This window comes from Macaca mulatta, chromosome 11 (assembly GCF_049350105.2).
Source record: "Macaca mulatta isolate MMU2019108-1 chromosome 11, T2T-MMU8v2.0, whole genome shotgun sequence".
Taxonomy (NCBI): Eukaryota; Metazoa; Chordata; class Mammalia; order Primates; family Cercopithecidae; genus Macaca; species Macaca mulatta.
Genome location: NC_133416.1, coordinates 7,406,507 through 7,428,665, shown reverse-complemented (window position 1 = coordinate 7,428,665; position 22,159 = coordinate 7,406,507). Strand labels below are relative to the sequence as shown.

Here is a 22,159-nt window from a genome sequence, read left to right as displayed (position 1 = left end):
ACGGGATTTTGCTGTGTTAGCCAGGCCGTTCTCAAACTCCTGGCTTCAAGTGATCTGCCCTCCTTGGCCTCCCACATTGCTGGGATTACACGTGTGAGTTACCGCGCCCGGCCCTTTTTCTTTTCTTTTGGCGATAGGGTCTCATTTTGTCATCCAGGTGGGAGTGCAGTGCGATGATCTCGGCTCACTACAACCTGAACATCTGGGCTCAAGCTATCCTTCCGCCTCAGGCCCCCAAGTAGCTGGGACTACAGGAGTGAGCCACGGCACCTGGCCCCATTCTTTCTGTCTTTGGGGGCTTATACATTTTTGCAAACTTTTCCAAATTGTCATTTTTTTCCCCCCTAACTAGCCATTTTGATGTGGTTTCAGGAGGAGAATGGGATAAACACATATGATGAATGCATTATGTTTCCAAGAGCAATTGTTTAAGGCTTTTCAGAAGACCTGTGACATTTGGATAGATAACTTTCGTGGATTTTTAGAGAATGGATGTGAAGGATGGCAAGACTGGAAGCAGAATGATATATCATTGATCTTAGGAGGCACTTGGTTTTTTTTTTGCTGTTGTGTGTGTGTGTGTGTGTGTTTCATTTTAATATCTTCTAACTGGGATGTTTCACTTTAGCTATTAGTCAGACAGCAGTCAAACTATATTTGTCATACCTGCTCATGAGCATCAAAGCTTGCCAAATGGATGTCTGAGGCTTGGAAGAAAACTCTAGAGCCTGGAGAGGCACAGTCTTAGGAAATGCTGCATCACCAAAGCCCTTATGACATGCACAGAGGACTACATTGCGTAGAAATTCGTGGACATCCAAGACTGAGTCAAAAAAGTGAATCCCTAACAATCAGTTTCTGAATGTGAAGTTTTAGGGATAGTTACCATGTTATTGTTTTCTATTTCCCTTTTTATGCATGCACAAGAGTGAACTATGATAGAAATTGGTATGTATATAAATCTGTATTTTCAATACATGTAAAGCAAAAATGCTAAATGGTAAGGAAAGCATTTGTCACAGATAATTTGCAACCTTTTTTTTTGAAACAGGGTCTTGCTTGTTGCCCAGGCCAGAGTGCAGTGGCCTGATCTCGGCTCACTGCAACCGCTGGCTCCCAGGTTCAAGCGATTCTCTTGTCTCGGCCTCCCCAGTAGCTGGGATTACAAGTGCCCGCCACCACACCCGGCTAATTTTTGTATTCTTAGTAGAGACAGAGGTTTCGCCATGTTGGCCCGGCTGGTCTCGAACTCCTGAGCTCAGGTGATCTGCCTGACTCGGCCTCCCAAAGTGCTAGGATTACAGGTGTGAGCCACTGCGCCCCGCCATATAACCTTTTTTCTTAGTGGAACATAAAATAATGGTGAATTTTCCAACTGATAGAGTCCAGGAAACGGATAATAGTGAGCAGAGGGGAAATAACTACTGGAATACCAAGAAGGAAAAATCAGCTGGACTTGGCAGATAACTGGGGGAGAGGTAAAGGTGAAGGGGAGGCAATCTAGGATGGTTTCCAGGTTTCTGGTCTGGGCTACTGAGTCGATGTGGTAACCTGGACTGGAGCAGATTTGGGAGGGAGTTCAATTTAGGAAGGCTATGTTGAAAGAAACTGAGGAACGAAAGTTTCATGCTTGCTTTGGTGGGACTGAACCCCGCATCTGCTATCTGGCACCGGGAGCTTGTGGCTGTGTCTCGAAGCTCCCGCACCCTCAGAGCGTTAGTCAGAGGCGGGGCGGTAGGGGCGGAGCGAGGGCCAGGGCTGGGCACCAGGGCTGGGCACCAGGGCTGGGCGCGCCCCAGGGAGCCACCGCCTCCCGCGGAACGCGCGAGTCCGGGCACGGGGCGGGGCAGGGGCGGACACGGTCTTCAGTAACTGCCCAGCGATTGGTTGGGAGGCACCACAAACGCCTAATGAACTGCTGAAGCGCCCTCCGAAGGCACAGACCTCACCTCCACCCCGCCCCGTCCCTCCGCCAGACTGGAGCGCAAGCTATGGTTGCATTGATCACCGAAGGCTCCTCACAGCAACCGCTCCTTTCCGGAGTCGGATGAGAGGAGACTTGTGACTGGCAATTGGCAGGGGCGGGGCGGGCTAGGCCTGTAGCGCTGGGCGACCGTCCTGGGCATGGATTGGGCCACGGGGTTGTCACCGTTATCCGGGAGGCGTGGTCAGCGCTAATAAAGGCGGGGGCCGGCGCGGCAGCTGCAGTAAGTTCCACCGCAGCTAGACCTCGGAGTGGTCGGCGCCAGGCGGAGCTCGTCAGTTCCGTCCACTTCAGCTGCAGCGTCCCCCGCCGGGTGTCTCGCCGCAGCCTCGGGAGAGGAACAGACCCTCACTCTCTCTGTCAGAAAAATGTGAGTTGACTCTGGTGTGGGAGGCTCGGCACCTCCTTGACAACTCTCACTCCAAGCTCCCGACTCTGCGGGACGGAAAATGGCGCATTGCAGCAGCTGCAGCAACGCGGGGAGTCACCACCGCGCGCCGCCTCCGGACCGGGCCACCCCCAGGGAGGGGGGCTAGCACCCCATTCTCGCACCAGCCACAGCTAGCACCCCACGGGCAGTGCAGGGGCACAGGGGTCCCGCAATCACTGCACCCTCTCCTGTCGTCTGAGTGGCGCCTCATTCTGGTTTTAGTATAGTGGAGACTCGGAGAGGGCGGGGGCTGGGGGTGGTGGATGGGGACAACTGGGCAAGGGACTCGAAAGGCATTTCTGTCATCTGGCTAAATAACTGCTTAGCGCTTCAGGAAAGACAGTCATGGGTGCAACTGCCAGTTGTTAACTTGGGTTGCCCTACAATCTCTGGATTTGTTTACCCCTCACCCAAAGTGTGATGTCTAGCCCCCCTCATGGCAGTGAGCAAAGTTCCAGAAACTTATCTGCCAGTTCTCTGGCACCAGGTGAGCAGCTCAGAAAGACTCAAGGGGTAGTGGGATAGTGGCCTGTCATCCCAAGCGGCTGTTCATGCCGAGGCCGCTCGTATAAGAGACGTTTTTCTATCACCGAGTCTTATCAAATATTTGGAGGAGAAATAGGGAGAGCGGAGCTTCCTCCTTTCCTCCAACACACACAGTTTAGTCTCCAGCAATCTTCAACATCACCCCCTTCACAAGATCCTGTGGGAAAACTACGGCTAAACAAATGAAGTACTTCTCTTTCAAGACCTCAATATGTCTAATACAGATTTTTTCTTTCTGATTCCTACCCTGGCCTGGTCCTAGATGTATTTATGTTGCTTCTATAAGTGACAAAAAAGGGAAAGATTTACTTGTGTTACATAAGGGTTGTAATTATCCCTAGATATTTTACTGCTGAATGTTTCCAACTCCCAACAAGTAGTAAGTGAAATTGGCCTTGCAAATACTTCATAGCCATTTCACTTTTTCTTTTGATTACTATGGTTTTAACCAGATATGAGTGTTCTATGCATTTTGGGCAAGCCGTAGAATTCCAGTTGTTTTCATTTTGGGGCGGGGGCCTCCAGATGGTATCCACGTGGGATGAACAGAAGGCAACGGAGAAATCCTGGTGGCTAGCGGGGCATCACGAGGTCTCTGACCTTAATCTTGTCATTGGTGCCACCATCCTGGACTGCTTCCAACCCTGGCTGCTACCTAGTCATTGAATTTTCTGCCTTAAGTCGAGAACTAGATTGCTTAGCTAGCTCAGTGGCAGGACAAGAGTCTTATGGCTCCCATGACTTTGTATCTATCTTTGCTTTACCTCCTTTGCACCTTAGAGGGAAATGGGAAAGTGATCCTTTAAGTGGAGAATGAGTCAGGTGTAATCTGCTACTATAGCCTCTCTGAGGAGTTATTCTTTATCTTTTTAGACTAAAAGAAATTCACTTAATCAAGGAGGAGGAGCTTCTGGGTATTAGTTCTATTAGTCAAATAGTTTCCTTTTTGGTGACTTTGTGATGGTTTCATTTTTGTTGCATTTACTCTTGGACTGCTCCTGTGAAGTATGTTTGGTGAGATTCTGCTTCTGTATGAGGAGTTCTTACTGTAATTTCTGTTCTCCATCAAATTTGAGAGATCTCCCCCCTGCCTGTGGGTGCTTCCTTGGCCAAGAACATCTCATGACTTAGGTTATACTTCCGGGAATTCTTTAGGAGGTGAATTTAGCCTTCATGTTTTGGGACACGGAGAGGAGTTTGTCTTGAACACCACACACTGGCTTTGAGTGGTACAGAACGAGAGAACATTCTCTGTGTGTATAGTACAGTAAACCAAGATCTCTCTTTGGGATGTAATTAACCAAGGGAGTCATCTGAGACTCTGTGCCAAATCCAGAAAAGGAAGGGACAGAATGTCTATAATGCATGCACATTGAGGACAATTTCTAGCATCTTTGCTTCCTGTCTATGCTCTTGGAACAGTTTCCATAACTAATGTAATTGCTTTGGGCCCCAGATTCTATCTAAGTGAAATCCCCATTTTCTCTGCCAAAAACAAAGCAAACAAACAGTCCTAACTCACTCCGCCTACATAGACTTTGCCTTTGGTGATTTTCTAAGCTGCCGTTATGGTAGCTCTGATTTCCTCATCTTGTGTGAAGCATAACCAATAACTGGGCATATAAACCAATAACCATAACCAATAACTTGAATGTAAAAAGGGGTGAACTGACAGACATTACAGCGTACAGCCTCCCTCCTGGCTGCTTGGCAGGATACAGCCTCCCTCCTGGCTCCCTTCACGGACTGGTGTTGAGTGTCTGCAGCTTTTCCAGGCACACGGTGTAAGCTGCCAGTGGATCTACCATTCTGGGGTCTGGAGGATGGTGACCTTCTTCTCATAGCTCCACTAGGCAGTGTTCCAGTAGGGACTCTGTGTAGGGGCTCCAACCCCTCATTTCCCTTCTGTACTGCCCTAGCAGAGGTTCTCCATGAGGGCCCTGCCCCTGCAACAGACTTTTGCCTGGGCATCCAGGCGTTTCCATGCATCTTCTGAAATCTAGGCGGAGGTTCCCAAGCCTCAGTTCTTGACTTCTGTGCATCTGCAGGCTCAACACCATGTGGAAGCTGCCAAGGCTTGAGGCTTCCACCCTCTAAAGCCAGGGCCTGGGCTCTGCATTGGCCCCTTTCAGCTACAGCTGCAGTGGCTGGGACATAGGGAACCAAGTCCCTAGGCTGCACACAGCATGGGGACCCTGGGCCTGGCCCACAAAATCACCTTTTCCTCCTGGGCCTCCAGGCCTGTGATGGGAGGGGCTGCTGTGAAGGCCTCTGACATGGCCTAGAGACATTTTCCCCATGGTCTTAGGGGTTAACATTAGGTTCCTTGCTATTTATGCAAATTTCTGCAGCTGCCTTGAATTTCTCCTCAAAAAAGTATTTTTTTTTCTTTTGTACTGCATCATCAGGCTGCACATTTTCTGAACTTTTATGCTCTGTTTTCCTCTTAAAATGAAATGCTTTTAACAACACCCAAGTCACCTTTCGAATGCTTTGCTGCTTAGAAATTTCTTCTGCCAGATACCCTAAATCATCTCTCTCAAGTTCAAAGTTCCACAAATTTCTAGGGCAGGGGCAAAATGCTGCTGGTGTCTTTGCTAAAGCATAACAAGAGTCACCTTTGCTTCAGTTCCCAACAAGTTCCTCATCTCCATCTGAGACCACCTCAGCCTGGACCTTATTGTTCATATCACTGACAGCATTTTTGTCAAAGCCATTCAACAAGTCTCTAGGCCATTCCAAACTTTCCCACATTTTCCTGTCTTCTGAGCCCTCCAAACTGTCCCAACCTCTCCCTGTTACCCAGTTCCAAAGTTGCTTCCACATTTTTGGGTATCTTTTCAGCAATGTCCCACTCTACTGGTACAAATTTACTGTATTAGTCTGTTTTCATGCTGCTGATAAAGACATACCCAAGACTGGGAAGAAAAAGAGGTTTAATTGGACTTACAGTTCCGCATGGCTGGGAAGGCCTCAGAATCATGGCAGCAGGCGAAAGGCACTTCTTACATGGTGGCAGCAAGAGAAAATGAGGAAGAAGCAAAAGCAGAAACCCCTGATAAAACCATCAGATCTCATGAGACTTCATCACTATCACGAGAATAGCACGGGAAAGATGGGCCCCTTGATTCAGTTGCCTCCCTGAGTCCGTCCCACAACATGTGGGAATTCTGGGTGATACAATTCAAGTTGAGATTTGGGTGGGGACACAGCCAAACCATTATCAGTGGGGAAATGCCATGTAGGACAAGGCTAGCACATTTGTCCCTGTAGCCATCATGGCAGAGGACTTGTTTGAGTTGGGTCAAAGGATAGCCCCAGACAAGATCTCTTGATGCCATCCTGGACGTCCCTGAATCGCATCCAAATGTTGCTGCAGAGTCTTTCATCTTTTACTTTTTGCCTCTATGCTGCATCTCCCTATTTGAGATTGCCAAGGAGTAAGAATCCATTCTAATTTTGTATAGCCTAATCATAATTGTTTAAGTGGTTTGGGGTGAGGATGCATGTGAGTCCTTTCTTTTTTTTTTTTTTTTTTTTAAGATGGAGTCTCACTCTGTCGCCCAGGCTGGAGTGCAGTGGTATGATCTCGGCTCACTGCAAGCTCTGCCTCCCAGGTTCACGCCATTCTCCTGCCTCAGCCTCCCGAGTAGCTGGGATTACAGGCGCCCGCCACCACGCCCGCATAATTTTTTCTATTTTTCAGTAGAGACAGGGTTTCACTGTGTTAGCCAGGATGGTCTCAATCTCCTGACCTCGTGATCCGCCCACCTCGGCCTCCCAAAGTGCTGGGATTACAGGCATGAGTCACCGCGCCCGGCCCTTTTTGTCTGTTTTTTTTTTTAGAGATGGGGTCTTGCTATGACGCCCAGGCTGGCCTCGAACTCCTGGGCCAGGAGGATGCGAGGAGCACTTCAGCCTCCTGAGTAGCTGAGACTACAGGTGTGTGCTACCACGCACTGCTCCTTTCTTGTCTTGGTCACTTTGTGTACTCTGCCCATGTCTTTCCACAGGTCTGCTCCAGCTCAGCCACCTGCTGAAGGGACAGAAGGGACTGCCCCAGGTGGGGGTCCCCCTGGCCCTCCTCCTAACCTGACCAGTAACAGACGACTACAGCAAACCCAGGCACAAGTGGAGGAGGTAGGTAGATAGCTGTTTCTCTGAGAGTTTCCAACTCTAGGAGTTTGGAACAAAAGGGAACTTCTTATCTTTTCTCCTTTTTTTGTAGGAGAACAGTCAAAAAGGCCCCGAGAGGCAGAGCACCCTTTAGAGTTGCACAGGGCCAGACTTGTGATTCTCTGGTTGTTGTTCTTTCCTCTGTCTTTGGCAGGAAGCTTAGTAGCTTTGTTTCTGTGCCCTCCTCAGGTGGTAGACATCATACGTGTGAACGTGGACAAGGTCCTGGAGAGGGACCAGAAGCTGTCAGAGTTGGATGACCGAGCTGATGCCTTGCAGGCAGGAGCATCACAATTTGAGAGCAGTGCTGCAAAGCTAAAGAGGAAGTATTGGTGGAAAAACTGCAAGGTGAATTTTCTTGTCCCCTCCTCCATCTTTTCCTGGGCTTCCACTGGTAGAAGGCAAGAAAACCTTCAACTTCTACATTTCTTCCCTCTGATGGTGCAGTATCTCTCTGACCAGCATAATGCTTGAGAGGAAATCCGAAAAGCCTCCTTTTGAGATTGCATTACCCAGAATTGGCCACCAGGGTAGGCTAGAGTATTCGGAACCGCTATCAGGAAAAAAGTGATACCCTGAGGAGTTTGGAACGGTTAGTTAAGGAGCTTTTCCCCCATAGGAGTGGCCTGCAAAAATTTTCTCCTGTCTCATCCTCAGACACACCCAACATCAGCACAATGGCTCAGGTATATGTATATATACACACACACATATTATATATATACACACACAATATATATATACACACACACATATATACACACACACATTATATATATACACACACATAATATATATATACACACATACACATATATACACACACACATATATACACACACACAAAATATGTATATACACACACATTATATGTACACATACACATTATATACACACATACAATATATATACACACACATAATATATATACACATACACACATAATATATATCCACACACTATATATACACACACAATATATATATACACATACACACAATATATATGTACACACACAATATATATACACACACTATATATACACATACACACATATATACACACACATAATATATATATACACACACATAATATATACACACTATATATATACACACACATATATACACACACACATAATATGTATACACACACATTATATATATACACACATAATATATATATACACATAATATGTATACACACAGATACACATAATATATATATACACACACACACTTCATAATATATAAATATATATATACACACACACACACACACTTCTTTTTCTTTTAAATTAGCTTTCTCAGGTTGAAATATATGTTTTTAAATGACTGCAACTTTTGGGAATGAGCTGAACACTTCACAGTGAAAACTGAACCAATTGGTTAAATATCCAGAGTCTGTATCTCTATTGGAATGCCTTCTAAAGCCCCAAGACACCAGGAACCAAGCAAAGAGGAGCTCAGTGCAGGTCCTGTGATGAATCTGAAAAGCTACAGACTTACTGAGGTTATGATCCCCTGGGAAGCAGAAGGGTAGGGCCTCTCTAAGAAGCCTGCAGTCTCCTGGGTGATGACTGTTTTTTCCACTGTCCTGAGGGTGGAGGGAATTCTGTTTCCCACTAGAGATGTGGTTCTTTTCCTCATTCCTGAAATTCAAGGGCTCATTTTTTGTCCATGTTTCCTCAGATGATGATCATGCTGGGAGCCATCTGTGCCATCATCGTGGTAGTTATTGTAAGTAAGTATCGCTGAGGTTGCTGGTGGGTTGAAGAGGTGGGAAGGTCCTGGAGTCTTCTCCCTGCCTGCCTGCCTGCCTGCCTGGGGAGTGGGGCTGCTCTGACTGAGGTATGGAGACCGCTGCTATGGGATCGTCACTTGGTTCGGGAGGGGGGAAGGGCAGAGACAAGGGATTTCTTTGATGGACAAGGCTTCCCCCTGCAAGGCATTGCAGGGAGATGGTGCCTCCTGTTCTGAAGAAGTAGGGCTATGCTGTGTGTCACTGGCTTGGGTTGGAGGGACATCGTGGGGATGGGGCACTTAACAATGGAAAGACCTGAATGTCCAGTAACTTGGTGTAATTTGCCCTCTTGTTTTCTCCTGTCTCTTTCTCTTTTCCGTCTGGGACTTCCTGATTCCTGTGTCCAGTCTACTTTTTTACTTGAGAATGTGCCACCCCTTCCCTGTTCTCCATTGCCATCCACACTCATGTCCTCTCCCCTCTGTTTGCTCTCTCAACACACGTCCCCACCCACCGTCCTCCATTCCAGCCCAGGCTTCTCCATCACCCATTCCTCCTTTTGCGTTGCGTTCATTTGCACTCTGTCCCTCGACAGTAGAAATGCTGCTCGTGGTGCAATCTAAGTCACTACCTGAAGAGCAACAGCTGGCGCCTCCTCCCCACGCGCTTCTTCTGTACTCTCAAGTTCCCCCAAAGCCCCAGAGAGTTGGAGGCCACGGGAAGGGGCAGGGAGGGGAGTTGCTGAGGCGAAGTACCCGTGAAGCTGCCCAGACTTGGGAGGAGAAGAGTATCGGTGCCCATGATGTCTCCTAGAAAACCTGGTTACTGGCAGGGGCTAGAGAGGGACTGGGAAGATGGCAGCTCACTCAGTGCTGCCTGGTCATGTGGAGCCTTCCCTCCTGAGCCAGGCCTGGAGAGGGTCCTGGCGGTGGACCAAAGTCCAACTTGGTTTCAGTGCAGCACGCTTTTCGAAAGTAAAACTTGCTTTTTGTAGTTATTTCTAATCTGTTCGTCCAGGATTTTCTATGTCTTTGGGGATCTTACAACTTTACTTTGTTCTCCAGAGGCCTGGAGAACACTTATGGATTGTGAAAATAGCAGGACTTGTTTCCATCCTAGAAGCAGTCCCATGTGCTTCTAACTGGAAGGAGCTTTCTCTTCTTTACATTTTCTACAGCATTCCGTATGAGGGCACCAAATAAATTCATCTAGCCAGTAGTTTTATCTAGCCAAATAATTTCACCTAGCTCCCAGTTAATTGTTGGCATAAAGAGAGAGATTGCCTATTAGTTATAGAGAAACAGTGAGTCAAGTGCTTGATTTGAAAGTAACAAGCTCAGAGGAAGCCACTCCTTGCCCTCGTTAAAGAGGGTCCCGTTCCTCTCTTCCTGTTGATGAAGGGGTGTGAGGGTGTTAGAAGTGTGAGATCTTTGGATACCCATGGAATCTCTTCCTCCACACCACCCGTGCCCTTGCCAAAGACAGGGATGAGGCAAGAGGTCCTTCCTGAGGCCCTGCTGATCCTCAGGATGCAGAGAAGTCGTGTAGACCCACCAGCCCCACCTTGCGGGGAGGCGTGCCAGCCTGTGACAGGTGTCGTTGTGTATTGCTGTGCTGTCACGGCGCCTTCTCCTTGAGAACCGCCTGTCTGTTCTTCCTGCAGTATGTTCCCCTTCGAACCACCCTTACCTGTCTGAATTCTACTTTGCCTCCTTTCTCTTCCTCCTCTTTGCATGGTTTATGTGTATAGACAGTGGAACCTGAGGATGGGATCTGCTCAGCCTATCTTCAGGGCAATTGCTGAGCTTCAGGATGGGTTATTAATGTGGGATAAACCCAGGTGCAAGGGGAGGAGGACAGGCTGGGAACAGAGTGGGGAATACCCATAGCCCTTTATTCCTTCCTCCCTCAGTCCACGAACAGGAAGAGGGTGAGGCCATGCTGGGCAGGGTCTGGATGCCCACTTTCCATGCAGCAGCATTTCATTGCACAAAACCATCCTTCCTTTCCCTTTGCCCTTGTTTCCCATATTCCCTTCGTCCTGCCCCAGGGCAGGACTGAAGAGCTGGAAGAAAGCAGTCAGTACCCTCCCAACGGCCCCCCTCGAAGGTCTCCACTCTCCTCTGGGCTCCTCCTTGCCTAATGCAGGGGGTCACCGCTGGAGAAGAACCACCACTGTCCTCGATGTGTCCCAAGCCTGGAGCAAATCGTTCCTCTTGGCTCTCCCAGCCCTATTACAGAAATCATTCCTGGGTTTCTGTCCCTCTGAGGCTCACCAGGTGTAGTTGGCTTTGTTCTTTGGGGGTATTAGCCCTTCTACTTTCTTTCTCACCCACCCTGTACCCTCTTCTGTGTGTCTTTGCTATCCTCCTTCCCTCCCACCACTCATGTGCATGAGCAAATGTGCAACTAAACCCTGGGACTTTGCAGTCAAATGAAGCTGAGCTTCCCACATCCCCTTCTTCGGTTTGCCATGAGACGATGTGGGGTTTCCACTGTGTGTCTGTCATCACCTCTTTGTCTTTTTTTCCTAACCCTGATCTCATACTTGTATAGAGTAATAACAACAGTTGTACTTCCACCAAAGGCATGTGGCATATTTACCAATTTCATGTATTCTGAACAAAGGCAAAAAATACAAATTCCTACCACTAAACTGGCTTGGTTGTTGTTTGGGTGGGAGTAGTTGGGGGGTTTGGGGGGAAGGGTGTCGTTTCTTTCTCGTAGTCTCATGTCACTTCAGGTCAGCTGGGCTGGCTTACATGTGCTGCACGGTCTTCCTGGAGATGGGAGGTCTGTGCGTCAGCACAGGAAGTGGTCTCCCAGCGTTCAGCCTGAAGCAGCCCAACTCTTGTAGGTGCTGGTGAGAGGAAGTGAGGACAGGAAGTTGCGTGGGCATCTCACACTAGCAAACAAGCGCAGGTTCCCTCAGGCCTCTTCTATCTGCCTCCTGTGCTCCTTCCTAGGTCCTTGGCCTGCTTGTCCTGTCCCAGAGGATGTGCCCAGATAGGGCTGTCAGTGAACGCCTCCTTACCCCCTTTTCCCCATCATCCTCACATACAGTTTTGGTATGCTGAGTTCCACTGTATTGACCAGGCACATTTTAGAAATGAATAAAAGGAGGAATCTCTCCCTTGCAGCCGAGGAAGTGAGGCATTTGCAGGTATCCTGAAACTCCCAGCAGTTATCCGAAGGAGCAGAACCCTAATTGCAGCAGAGATGCAACTGAGATGGAGCCCGGGGGTGCCTCTGAGGGCCTTTGTTCCCTACCTTAAACGCTTTGCAAGTGAGAGCCGCTAGGCTTGGGGACAGGGCTCAGTTGGGACCAGTGTGGAGGAAGACAGGAAAGTGGGAATGCTTGGTCACAGCAGACACAAGGGGCTTTTATTTTGACAGAGCCGAGTTTGGGAGGGGTAGCCCAGCCCCAGCCCGTGCCTCATTGTCCCTCACTTGTTCCTTCTCCATTTCTTCCAGCTTTGTTTTCCTACCACCACACCACCAACCTGGCTCTTTAGTCTTAACCTCCATCTGGACATTCTGCCTTCTTCTTGTCCCCTCACTTCTTCCTGTTCTCCGCCTTGGTGCATGAGCCCAGGGTGCACAGTGAAGGAAGGCAGAAGCCTATGCAGAGCCAGGCCCAGTGACCCGTGAGCTGGTACCACCTTCATGCCTTTTTAGCTCTGCGACTTGACTTAGAGTCCTTCTGGGAGCACATGACTGCTCTTTCTTTCTACTCTGAGGCAGGAGAGTGGCTACCCAGAGTGCCTTAGAGTCTTGACAGACCTTAGGGAGGTAGCTAGGAGAAAACAAGAGGGAACACGACTGGTTTCATTTTCATTTAGGGCAAACTCAAAAGCAGGAGGCTGTGATGGGTGGGTGGCTGGAGCTTGGGGCATCTGGACTTCCACCCTGGTCTGGGTGGGGAGGTGGTTAGAGTGGGTGAGGTGGGCCAGGTCCAGAGCCAAGGGCAACCAGGGTCTTACCTTGGCGTCTCTGAAGCCCCAGGAACAACAGTGCAAGAAGGAAGAGGCTGCTGGCAACGATGACTCCCAAGGCTGTTCTCTGCTCTGTAGGTGAGAACAACATGGGCGGGGATTATCGTGTGCAGGAATCATGAGCTGAGCCCTCACCTGCAGTGTCCACCCCAGGGAGGAGGAGCTAAGGAGTGTGTGTGTGAGTCCCTGGTTGAGGAGCCTGGAACAAGGCACCCAGCAGCATTTGTACTTATTCATAAGGTTGCTGGATACTCGTGGGTTACTCCACACAGAATTCTCTACCTCTTCTCACCTAAGGACGAGTTTTTAAAAATTGCTTTGCAAGTGAGATTTAGGTTGGTTTATTTGTTAAGAGTTAACTTGCCTGGACACAGTGGCTCATGCCTGTAATCCCAGAAATTTGGGAGGCTGAGATGGGTGGATGGCTTGAGCTCAGGAGTTCAAGACCAGCCTTGGCAACATGGTGAAACCCTGTCTCTACCAAAAATACAAAAAATTAGCTGGGCGTGTTGGTGTGCGCCTGTGGTCCCAGCTACTCGGGAGGCTGAGGTGGGAGGATCACGAGCCTGGGAGGCAGAGGTTGCAGTGAGTCGAGATTGTGCCACTGCACTCGAGCCTGGGCGACAGAGTGAAACCCTATCTCAAAACAAAATAAAACAAAGCAAAACAAAATAAAAACAACCTGTTAACTGGGATTTTGTAAATAGTTGGGGAATGATGTGAGCTGAGGTGAAACCTCAGTTTTGGGGAAGTTCACAGTCTAATGAGCGACCAAATGCCCAGTGCTCCTGGATGTTTCCATTTTGAGTTGCGGGTTCTTTCCTGTCCCTTTCCTGTTTAAAACCTTTCAACAGGCCGGGTGCGGTGGCTCACGCCTGCAATCCCAGCACTTCGGGAAGCCGAGGCGGACAGATCATTTGAGGTCAGGAGATCGAGATCAGCCTGGCCATCATGGTGAAACCCCATCTCTACTAAAAACACAAAATTAGCCAGGCTTGGTGGTGCATGCCTGTAATCCCATCTACTCGGGAGGCTGAGGCAGGAGGATGGCCTTGAACCCAGGATGTGGAGGTTGCAGTGAGCTGAGATCGTACCACTGCACTCCAGCCTGGGGAACAGAGCAACATTCTGTATCAAATAAATAAAATGAAATAAATAAATAAATAAATAAATAAATAAATAAATAAAACCTTTCAACAGCATGCTATGGCTCTCAGGAATTTCCATCTTGAAGGCCCAGTGAGATCTACAGGGTTTAATTAAGCCCGTAAGGGGAATCCGGTTGCCTGTTTTTCACATTCTCTCTTTACCATTGATTGATAGGTGACCTTGGGCAAATTCATTGACATCTGCAAGTGCCAGTTTACTCACCTGTAAAATGGGAGTCATAATCCATAAAATCATACATTTAAGTGTTTTCTACAGTGCTTGATTCATGTAAATGCTCAATAAATAGAATTACCTCCGAATCTTCAGAGCCACTTTCCCTTTTTCCCATATACCCTAGGCTTTAGCTGTGCTGAGTTACTTGCAATTCTCCAAAGTTTCTTTAGGCTGTTGTATGATTTGGCTTTCATATATGCTATTGTTTCTATCTTGAGTTTCCCTTCCCTCTAAGCTAGTTAACTTGGCTCAAATGTCATCTTCTCTGCCTACTTAGTCTTGTCTCTGTCACTGGACTGATCTCCTGGAGGGCATGATGAGGAATTACTCATCTGGGATCTCCAGCCTTAAGCACATTGCCTGGCCCCCTGGAGGCTGGAGTATAATGAAGTCTCAGGGGATGTGTGGTAGAAGCTGTGGCAGCTGCCACCTTGGGAAAGACAACCAGGAGCTGAGGCAGCAGCATGAAGCCAGGGCTGTGAACAAAGTGGATGGGCAGCAGAACAAGGCCATAGATGAGCTGGGGCAGGAGAGCCATGAGCCCTAGTGTGGAGGTGGGGAAAGGGAGGACACTCCCAGTACCTGGTGGGACAACCTGGGTGCTGGCCCCAAGGGGCTCCTCCAGAGAGATGTGGGTGACCTGGCAGGTGTAAGTGGCACCTGCAGAGCCAGGTTCTGCGATGAGAGAGGAGGAGATGCTGTAGGTGCCTGCCACGCTTTGCCTGAGGCTGGAAAAGGAGGCACCAGAGACTTGGACTGGGGATCCGCCCAGCTCCTGTCGGGTCCACGTCACTGCCACATCCAGAGGATAATAGCCAGCAATGTCACAGATGAGGGTGGGCAGCAGAGCTTCGTTTGCCAAGCTCAGTCGTACTTTGGGGGAAGCTGGAGAAAGAATGAGGAATAAGATTACACATGGATCTAACTGGGGACAGCGGCAGAGCCTGAGGCCTTTTCTTCCTGCCAGGATGAGAGTAGATTGTGGAGGCTAAAGTGTCCCTTGGTGGTGTACCAAGGCGAGGGTGTGTGCAGGGCCCACCTGGATGCAGGCCGTAAGTGGGGGCGGGGGGGGGGTTACATTTTCCAGAAAAGTGATAGTTGTAAAGCCAACTAAAGGTTGGCTGGCTTCTTACCGTCATTCTAAGCCAGATATATATATTTTTAAGATGATGTCTTGCTCTGTCGCCCAGGCTGGAGTGCAGTGGCATCTCAGCTCACTGCAACCTCTGCCTCCTGGGTTCAAGCAATTCGTCTGCCTCAGCCTCCTGAGTAGCTGGGACTACAGGCGTGCACCACCACGCCTGGCTATTTTTTGTATTTTTAGTAGAGATGGAGTTTCACCATATTGACCAGGCTGGTGTCAAACTCCTGACCTCGTGATCTGCCTGCCTTGGCCTCCCAAAGTGCTGGGATTATAGGCGTGAGCCACCGCGCCCAGCCTCTACGCCAGAGATTTTAAAGGATAGCAGTGATAATGGTCAGAACCGCTTCCACTGCCCTGCCTTGGTTTGCTGCTGCTGCCATTCAGGATGTGGTCCAAAAGGACTGGGGTGATGGAGACAGCCGGCCACAGCAGGGCAGCAGGATCCTGGACTGGAAATCTCTTGGTGGAATTATCCTGGAGTCCAGCGGGACTCCTTATCTGATGCCATCTGTGCTTCCGCGGTGAAGATGGCATGTAAGTGGTGGGACTGAAGCCTGCTTCTCAGGAAAGCACTCTTGCATTTGGGTCCCAGTCTGAAAACGCTCCCAGTGGACATGTTATATCCCCTTCCCTGGGATAACCATGTCCTGGCCTCACCTTGGATGTTGAGCTGGATGATCTGCTGAGTTCGGTACAGAGAGGTGGTGATCTGACAAACGTAGGTCCCCTCGTCCTGTATAGTGAGGCTGGGCAGGGTGAGGGAGGCATCCCTGGCCATGCCCAGCTGCTCAGGCTCCAGGGTAGCGCCCTTCCGCACAGCCTGCCCCTGCCCTGTGGTCCAGCTGTACACCAGCTGACCCCTGCCCTTGTGCTGCAGCCGCCACTCCACACTGATGAGGTCCAAGCCTGGTGCCATGGAGAAGCCACAGTCCAAGGAGGCTGAGGACCCCAGCAGGAAGGTCAGGGATTGGGTCTGTGTCGTCACCTGGAACTCCACTGTGAAGAGGAAAACAGGGGTGATTTGTGGGCTACTTCCTCCTTGAGGTCACCTGATCTCCAAGCTGTGGGCATGTTGTGTGGCATACACCTGCCTCTTCTTCCGTGCCTGACAGGCCAGATGAGCTTATTTTCCATCACACGGAACCACAAAGAAATGGGGCTCTGGAAAGGCAGCATGGTGCGCATGATGGCCATCACCATTTTGGGATCACTTACCCTAGGATAATTTAGTGAAAGCTATAGATCTCTCACCAGGAAAAATACACATACAAAATTAAGAGTTACCATCAATCTTCAGGTAAGTACTACTAGAGTAGCAGAAAAAGCTCTAAATCCAGTCATGAGGAAAACAATCAGACAAATCTAAACCCTGGTGTTCCACTTACTGGCACTGTGACCTTTGACAAGTCACTTGGTGTTACCAAGCTCACCTACTTAAGCAAGGATGCTGTGAAGACTAGGAACAAGAGTTTAAAAAGCACGCGGTGGCTGGGCGCGGTGGCTCACGCCTGTAATCCCAGCACTTTGGGAGGCCAAGGTGGGTGGATCACCTGAGGTCAGGAGTTTGAGACCAGCCTGGCCAACATGGTAAAACCCTGTCTCTACTAAAAATACAAAAATTAGCCGGGCATCATGGCAGGTGCCTGTAATTTCAGCTACTCAAGAGGCTGAGGCAGGAGAATTGCTTGAATCTGGGAGGTGGAGGTTGCAGTGAGCCGAGATTGCACCATTGCACTCCAGCCTGGGTGACAAGAGTGAAACTCCATCTCAAAAAAATGTAAAAAAAAAAAAAAGTATGAGTTATTAGGAAGCTGAGGTGGGTGGATCACCTAAGGCCAGGAGTTCCAGAACAACCTTACCAACATAGAGAAACACCGTATCTACTAATAATACAAAAATTAGCTGGGTGTGGTGGCACATGCATGTAATCCCAGCTACTTGGGCGGCTCAGGCAGGAGAATCACTTGAACCCAGGAGGTGGAGGTTGCGGTGAGCCAAGATCGAGCCATTGCACTCCTGCCTGGGCAATAAGCGAAACTCCATCTCGATTAAAAAAAAAAAAAAAACATGTGGTAGTAGTATCTGTGCCAAACATGCTTAACCTAAATCCAGTCATGAGGAAAACAATCAGACAAATCTAAATGGTGGGATACTCTACAAGACCACTAGCCTGGACCCTTCAAAAATGTCAATTCTGTGAAAGATGTTCTAGATTAAAATAGGGAACAGCACAACTAAATGCACTGCATGATTCTTGTTTGAATTGTGTACTTAGAAAAAGAAAGCAGTAAAAAAACATATTGGGACAAGTGGAGAAATTTGAATTTGGAGACATTTAATTATTATTTTTATTTTTTTTATTTTATTTTATTTTTTTTTGAGACGGAGTCTCGCTCTGTCACCCGGGCTGGAGTGCAGTGGCCGGATCTCAGCTCACTGCAAGCTCCGCCTCCTGGGTTTACGCCATTCTCCTGCCTCAGCCTCCCGAGTAGCTGGGACTACAGGTGCCCGCCACCTCGCCCAGCTAGTTTTTTGTATTTTTTTAGTAGAGACGGGGTTTCACCATGTTAGCCAGGATGGTCTCGATCTCCTGACCTCGTGATCCGCCCGCCTCGGCCTCCCAAAGTGCTGGGATTACAGGCTTGAGCCACCGCGCCCGGCCTTTAATTATTTTTTTAAGAGAAGGGTCTCAGGCTGGGCACAGTGGCTCACGCCTGTAATCCCAACACTTTGGAAGGCCGAGGTGGGTGGATCACCTGAGATTAGGAGTTCAAGACCAGCCTGGCCAATATGGTGAAACCCATCTCTACTAAAAATACAAAAATTAGCTGGTGTAGTGGCGTGCGTCTGTAATCCTAGCTACTTGGGAGACTGAGGCACAAGAATCACTTGAACCTGGGAGGCAGAGGTTGCAGTGAGCCGAGATCGCGCCACTGCACTCCAGCCTGGGAGACAGAATGAGACTCTGTTAAAAAAAAAAAAAAAAAAAAAGAGAGAGAGAGAGAGAGACAGGATCTCGCTATGTTGCCCAGGCAGGACTCAAACTCCTGGGCTCAAGCAATTGTCCTGCCTCAGCCTCCTGAGTAGCTGGACTACAGGTGTGCATCACCATGCCCTGAACTTTATAGTTGAGACTATCATTGTATCAATTAAAAAGTATCTAAAAGGATGAAGATCCGTGGCATACTAGGCAGTGGTGTCGGGGGATAGGGACAGTCTGCCCTGGCAGGGAGGAGTATTTTATCACTGATAATATTCAGAATTGTCAATGTCAGGAGATGGTGAGACTATAAAGCCATCTGACTTTTAGCCAATTTTATTATTGTTCTGAAATATTTTACACTCTGCACTCCCTTATTGCCTGCACCATGGGTAGACTACTCCCCCACTTTGGTTTGTTTCTGACATGATGGTTTTGTAACTATGAAGGATTACGTCCTTGTCCTTCGCTGTAAACTAATACATGCTATGGATGGGAGCATTTGGGGTTCAAGTGTTGCCTTCTGCAACTTACTCTCAGTTCAGAGGAAAATACACACATACACATATACACACACGGGGAGTCAGGGGGAGAGAGAATGTGGCAAATTGGTGACAATTGGTGGATCGAGGTGTAGGGTATGTAGGTGTTCATTATATTATAATTTCACCTTTTTTTGTAGGTTTGGAATAAAAAGAGAGAAATATCTACCCATGCCAGGAGTGTGGTAGACACTGGACAGCTGCGAGGACCTTTTCTTTCTAATGTGGCAGATGAGATTTAGGTGGGACCACAGAGAGGTTAGAGTGTTCTAGGGTTTTCCAAGGATAGGAGGGTTGCCCCCTAATTTTCTCTGGACTTGGTTGTCTCTTCTTGGAGACACAAAGAAGCGGGGCACAGAGTCTTGGATTAATGGGCTCTGGGGAACCCTGTCATCATGTTGTCAATTTGTTGTGCCCTCGAGGATGTGCGGAGCTGGAGAGGGCAAGTACTGGGTTTACTAATAAGATAATGAACAAACGATGCATCCCTGAGCTTTACCCCTAAAGCACCAGACCAGGCTAGCCTTTCACTGGGAGAAAACCGGGTTTTGGCTCAATAAGACTACAGTGGACAGCACCCGTGAGCAGAATAGCATCATGTGTCTTATTTCCTCATGGCAGCCCAGTGAGATGAGAATGATCTCCATTTTGGAAATAACACACAGGTTGTCTGTGTGCTTGGACCTTCAGGTAGGGGCTTCGAAGCATTCTCTTGTGGACTCAGGGTTTTTTTTTTGTTTGTTTTGTTTTTTGAGATGGAGTCTCGCTCAGCTGCCCAGGCTGGAGTGCAGTGGTGCGATCATGGCTCACTGCAACCACCGTCTCCCAGGTTCAAGTGATTCTCCCATTTCAGTCTCCTAAGTAGCTGGGATTACAGGCACCTGCCATCATGCCCGGCTAATTTTTGTATTTTAATAGAGAGGGGGTTTCACCATGTTGGCCAGGCTGGTCTTGAACTCCTGACCTCAGGTGATCCACCTGCCTCGGCCTCCCAAAGTGCTAGGATTACAGGCGTGAGCCACCGCACCCGGCCTGACTCAGGGGTTTTTAGGAAGAAAGGACCAAGGCCTAGGGATGCCCTGAGGTGACCAATGTGGATGGAGGTGGATTTGTTCCCTTCCTTCTCCTTCTGTCCCCCATATCTTACCACTTTAGAAAAGCAAAACTTTATATGACTTGCTTTTCATTTTCTTTCTTTCTTCCTTTTTTTTGAGATGGAGTTTCCCTCTTGTTGCCCAGGTTGAAGTGCTATGGCACGATCTTGGCTCACTGCAACCTTGGCATTCTGGGTTCAAGCAATTCTCCTGCCTCAGCCTCCCCAGTAGCTGGGATTACAGGCACCCGCCACCCTGCCCGGCTAATTTTGGTATTAGTAGAGACAAGGTTTCACCATGTTGGCCAGGCCGGTCTTGAACTCCTAACCTTAGGTGATCCACTGGCCTCGGTATCCCAAAGTTCTGGGATTACAGGCATGAACCACCACGCCTGGCCTTGCTTTTCATTTCCTTACCTGCAGTTCGCACAGTCCCCTGGGGGCTCAGGGGCAAGTTCAGCGTCGGATGCCAGAAAGCATCATTCTTGGCATCTATGGGAGTCTTCATCACCATGGAGATGCTAGGTCCTCCTCCGGAGACCTGCACGTTGGCCATGAAGCAAGCTGCTGTCTCCACAGTGGTCTCTCTCGTCTGGAGAAAGTAGCGGGAGATCTCACAGGTCACCTCCTTCCCGCTGCAGTCAGCATGGAGCAAGGCCTCCGCCTGGGGAATCTGGACCAGGTCCACTGGGGAGAAGCGGGGCACACACGGAGGGCAAATTGGGGTGAGAACACCAGGGCCAATGGGAGGCAGTATGTGTGGCTGTAATCCGGACCTGGGCTGTCCTGGTGGAGGGAGCCCGGGAGGACCAAGGACACAGGTGGAAGGATTTTACCTGAGGCCTCGAAGATATCAGTTGGGTCATCTTGGGCCAGCGTGCCCCCTTGGAAGTCGGTGAAGTCCTCCAGGGAGCCATCGTCCAGCACTGGCACCTGCTTTAGCACGAGGGAGGCCCTCGCCCTGTCCTCACTGCTGGCGAGAGCTCCACGGTGCCCGCCGTCCTTCGCCAGGAAGCAGTCTAGGACCACGTCCACTGCCCGCCACTGTGTTTCTGCTGTGTGGGGCTCTGCAGACAAAGGCTGGGGTGAGCACCCCCTTCCCCAGAAAGCTACTCCACACTTGCTTCCTGCCCCCACCCCCAAACTGTGGAGTCAGCAAAGGGTAAAAGTTGCCCTCCAAGATCCTAGCTGTCTCTGTGTCCCTCTATTCTCCTGTCGTCCCCCAAACCAGTTTTCTGGAGAGCACCTGCTAGTCCAGGCAAATACTTCTTGGTGTGGGTTAAAGTCCTGGATTTGCCTTGCTTAGAGGAGTTTATACTTGCATTTCCAACTGTTGAATGAAAGACTATCTTTTCAGTCAAAGGAATTCTCAGAAAAAAAGCAAGTGCCACCGCAGAGAGAGGAGGCTGGGCGGGTGCTGTTGCTGGGGCACTGACAGCCTGCATTACTTTCTCCCATATCGGGTAGTCTTCCCCTCCCCCGCCTTCAAGGTCACCTTCCAAGTGATTTCCTCGCCTGGGGAGTCCTCTCCTCTTCTAAAGTGTCAGCTCCCAGGCCAGTGCCTTCTCCGTAGGACAGTGGCTCCCGACACAGCCACACAGGCAGCCCCTCTTTAGCGTTTTCCCTGTGGAGTCCCCACCCTCCCTCCACACACACTATTGGTTCCTTCTTTTGCCAGCCACTGAGCCTTCCCCCTGTTGGGCTTAGAAGGCGATTCGGTCAACCTCGGCCCCTTTTCTCCTCTGGAATCTCGGGGAGGGTGGCACCCTGGGGCTTCAGTAGCTCTCCTCCCAGCCAGCTCTCCCCAACTCCCAGACTCACTGGGTTCTGCTGCTCCAGATAGAGCCAGGCAGAACAGCAGGCACCAGCTCTCCTCTGTGCCCATGGAGGCTCCTTGCCCACCACCCTTCTCCGCAGTCCTACGCTGCTTGCGAGGCCTGGCGGGAGAAGGGGGGCTCTCCAAGCACCCCTGGCCAGCCAGAAGCCTTTGGATTTCTTCTGTTCCCGCTGCTGTGGATTTTTCTTTCACTTTCACTTGGAGCAAGGTGGCAGCCCGCGTCTCTGTGTGAAGCCCTCTGCAGCAGCTGCCCGAGCCCTGCTTACTGTTCCCCTTTCTCTCCACCCACCTTACCCAGAAATCCCC

At 49.5% G+C, this 22,159-nt stretch overlaps 2 protein-coding genes and 1 long non-coding RNA gene across 10 annotated transcripts; 1 reads left to right on the top strand and 2 right to left on the bottom strand.

Annotated features, from left to right (window-relative positions):
• Positions 1-945: 945 nt before the first annotated feature.
• Positions 946-5,964, bottom strand: LOC144332754 (uncharacterized). Its single transcript, XR_013400815.1, has 2 exons — positions 5,911-5,964; positions 946-2,419 (listed from the first exon to the last, which is right to left on the bottom strand). It is a non-coding gene; the product is annotated as an uncharacterized LOC144332754 (long non-coding RNA).
• On the top strand, positions 2,207-11,550 carry VAMP1 (vesicle associated membrane protein 1). 4 transcript variants are annotated; one of them, XM_077953085.1, is made up of 5 exons: positions 2,207-2,354; positions 6,974-7,100; positions 7,326-7,484; positions 8,828-8,879; positions 10,930-11,535. In XM_077953085.1, coding segments are annotated over exons 1-5 (351 nt in total). In that variant the 5' UTR covers positions 2,207-2,352; the 3' UTR covers positions 10,941-11,535.
• TAPBPL (TAP binding protein like) lies at positions 11,470-22,110 on the bottom strand. Of its 5 annotated transcripts, none has more exons than XR_013400603.1 (8): positions 21,838-22,102; positions 20,853-21,083; positions 20,434-20,703; positions 16,059-16,397; positions 14,840-15,142; positions 12,863-12,946; positions 12,383-12,675; positions 11,470-11,739 (listed from the first exon to the last, which is right to left on the bottom strand). XR_013400603.1 is itself a non-coding variant. In XM_077952880.1 (7 exons), the coding sequence occupies exons 1-7, from the start codon at positions 21,899-21,901 to the stop codon at positions 11,808-11,810; spliced, it is 1,347 nt and encodes a 448-aa protein (XP_077809006.1). In that variant the 5' UTR covers positions 21,902-22,102; the 3' UTR covers positions 11,470-11,807. The 5 variants fall into 5 exon arrangements, 3 of the variants coding, with proteins under 3 accessions (XP_077809006.1, NP_001181194.1, XP_077809007.1); XR_013400604.1 differs by having other exon boundaries at positions 12,383-12,614; XM_077952880.1 differs by lacking the exon at positions 12,383-12,675 and having other exon boundaries at positions 11,470-11,863.
• Between the last annotated feature and the right edge of the window lie 49 nt (positions 22,111-22,159).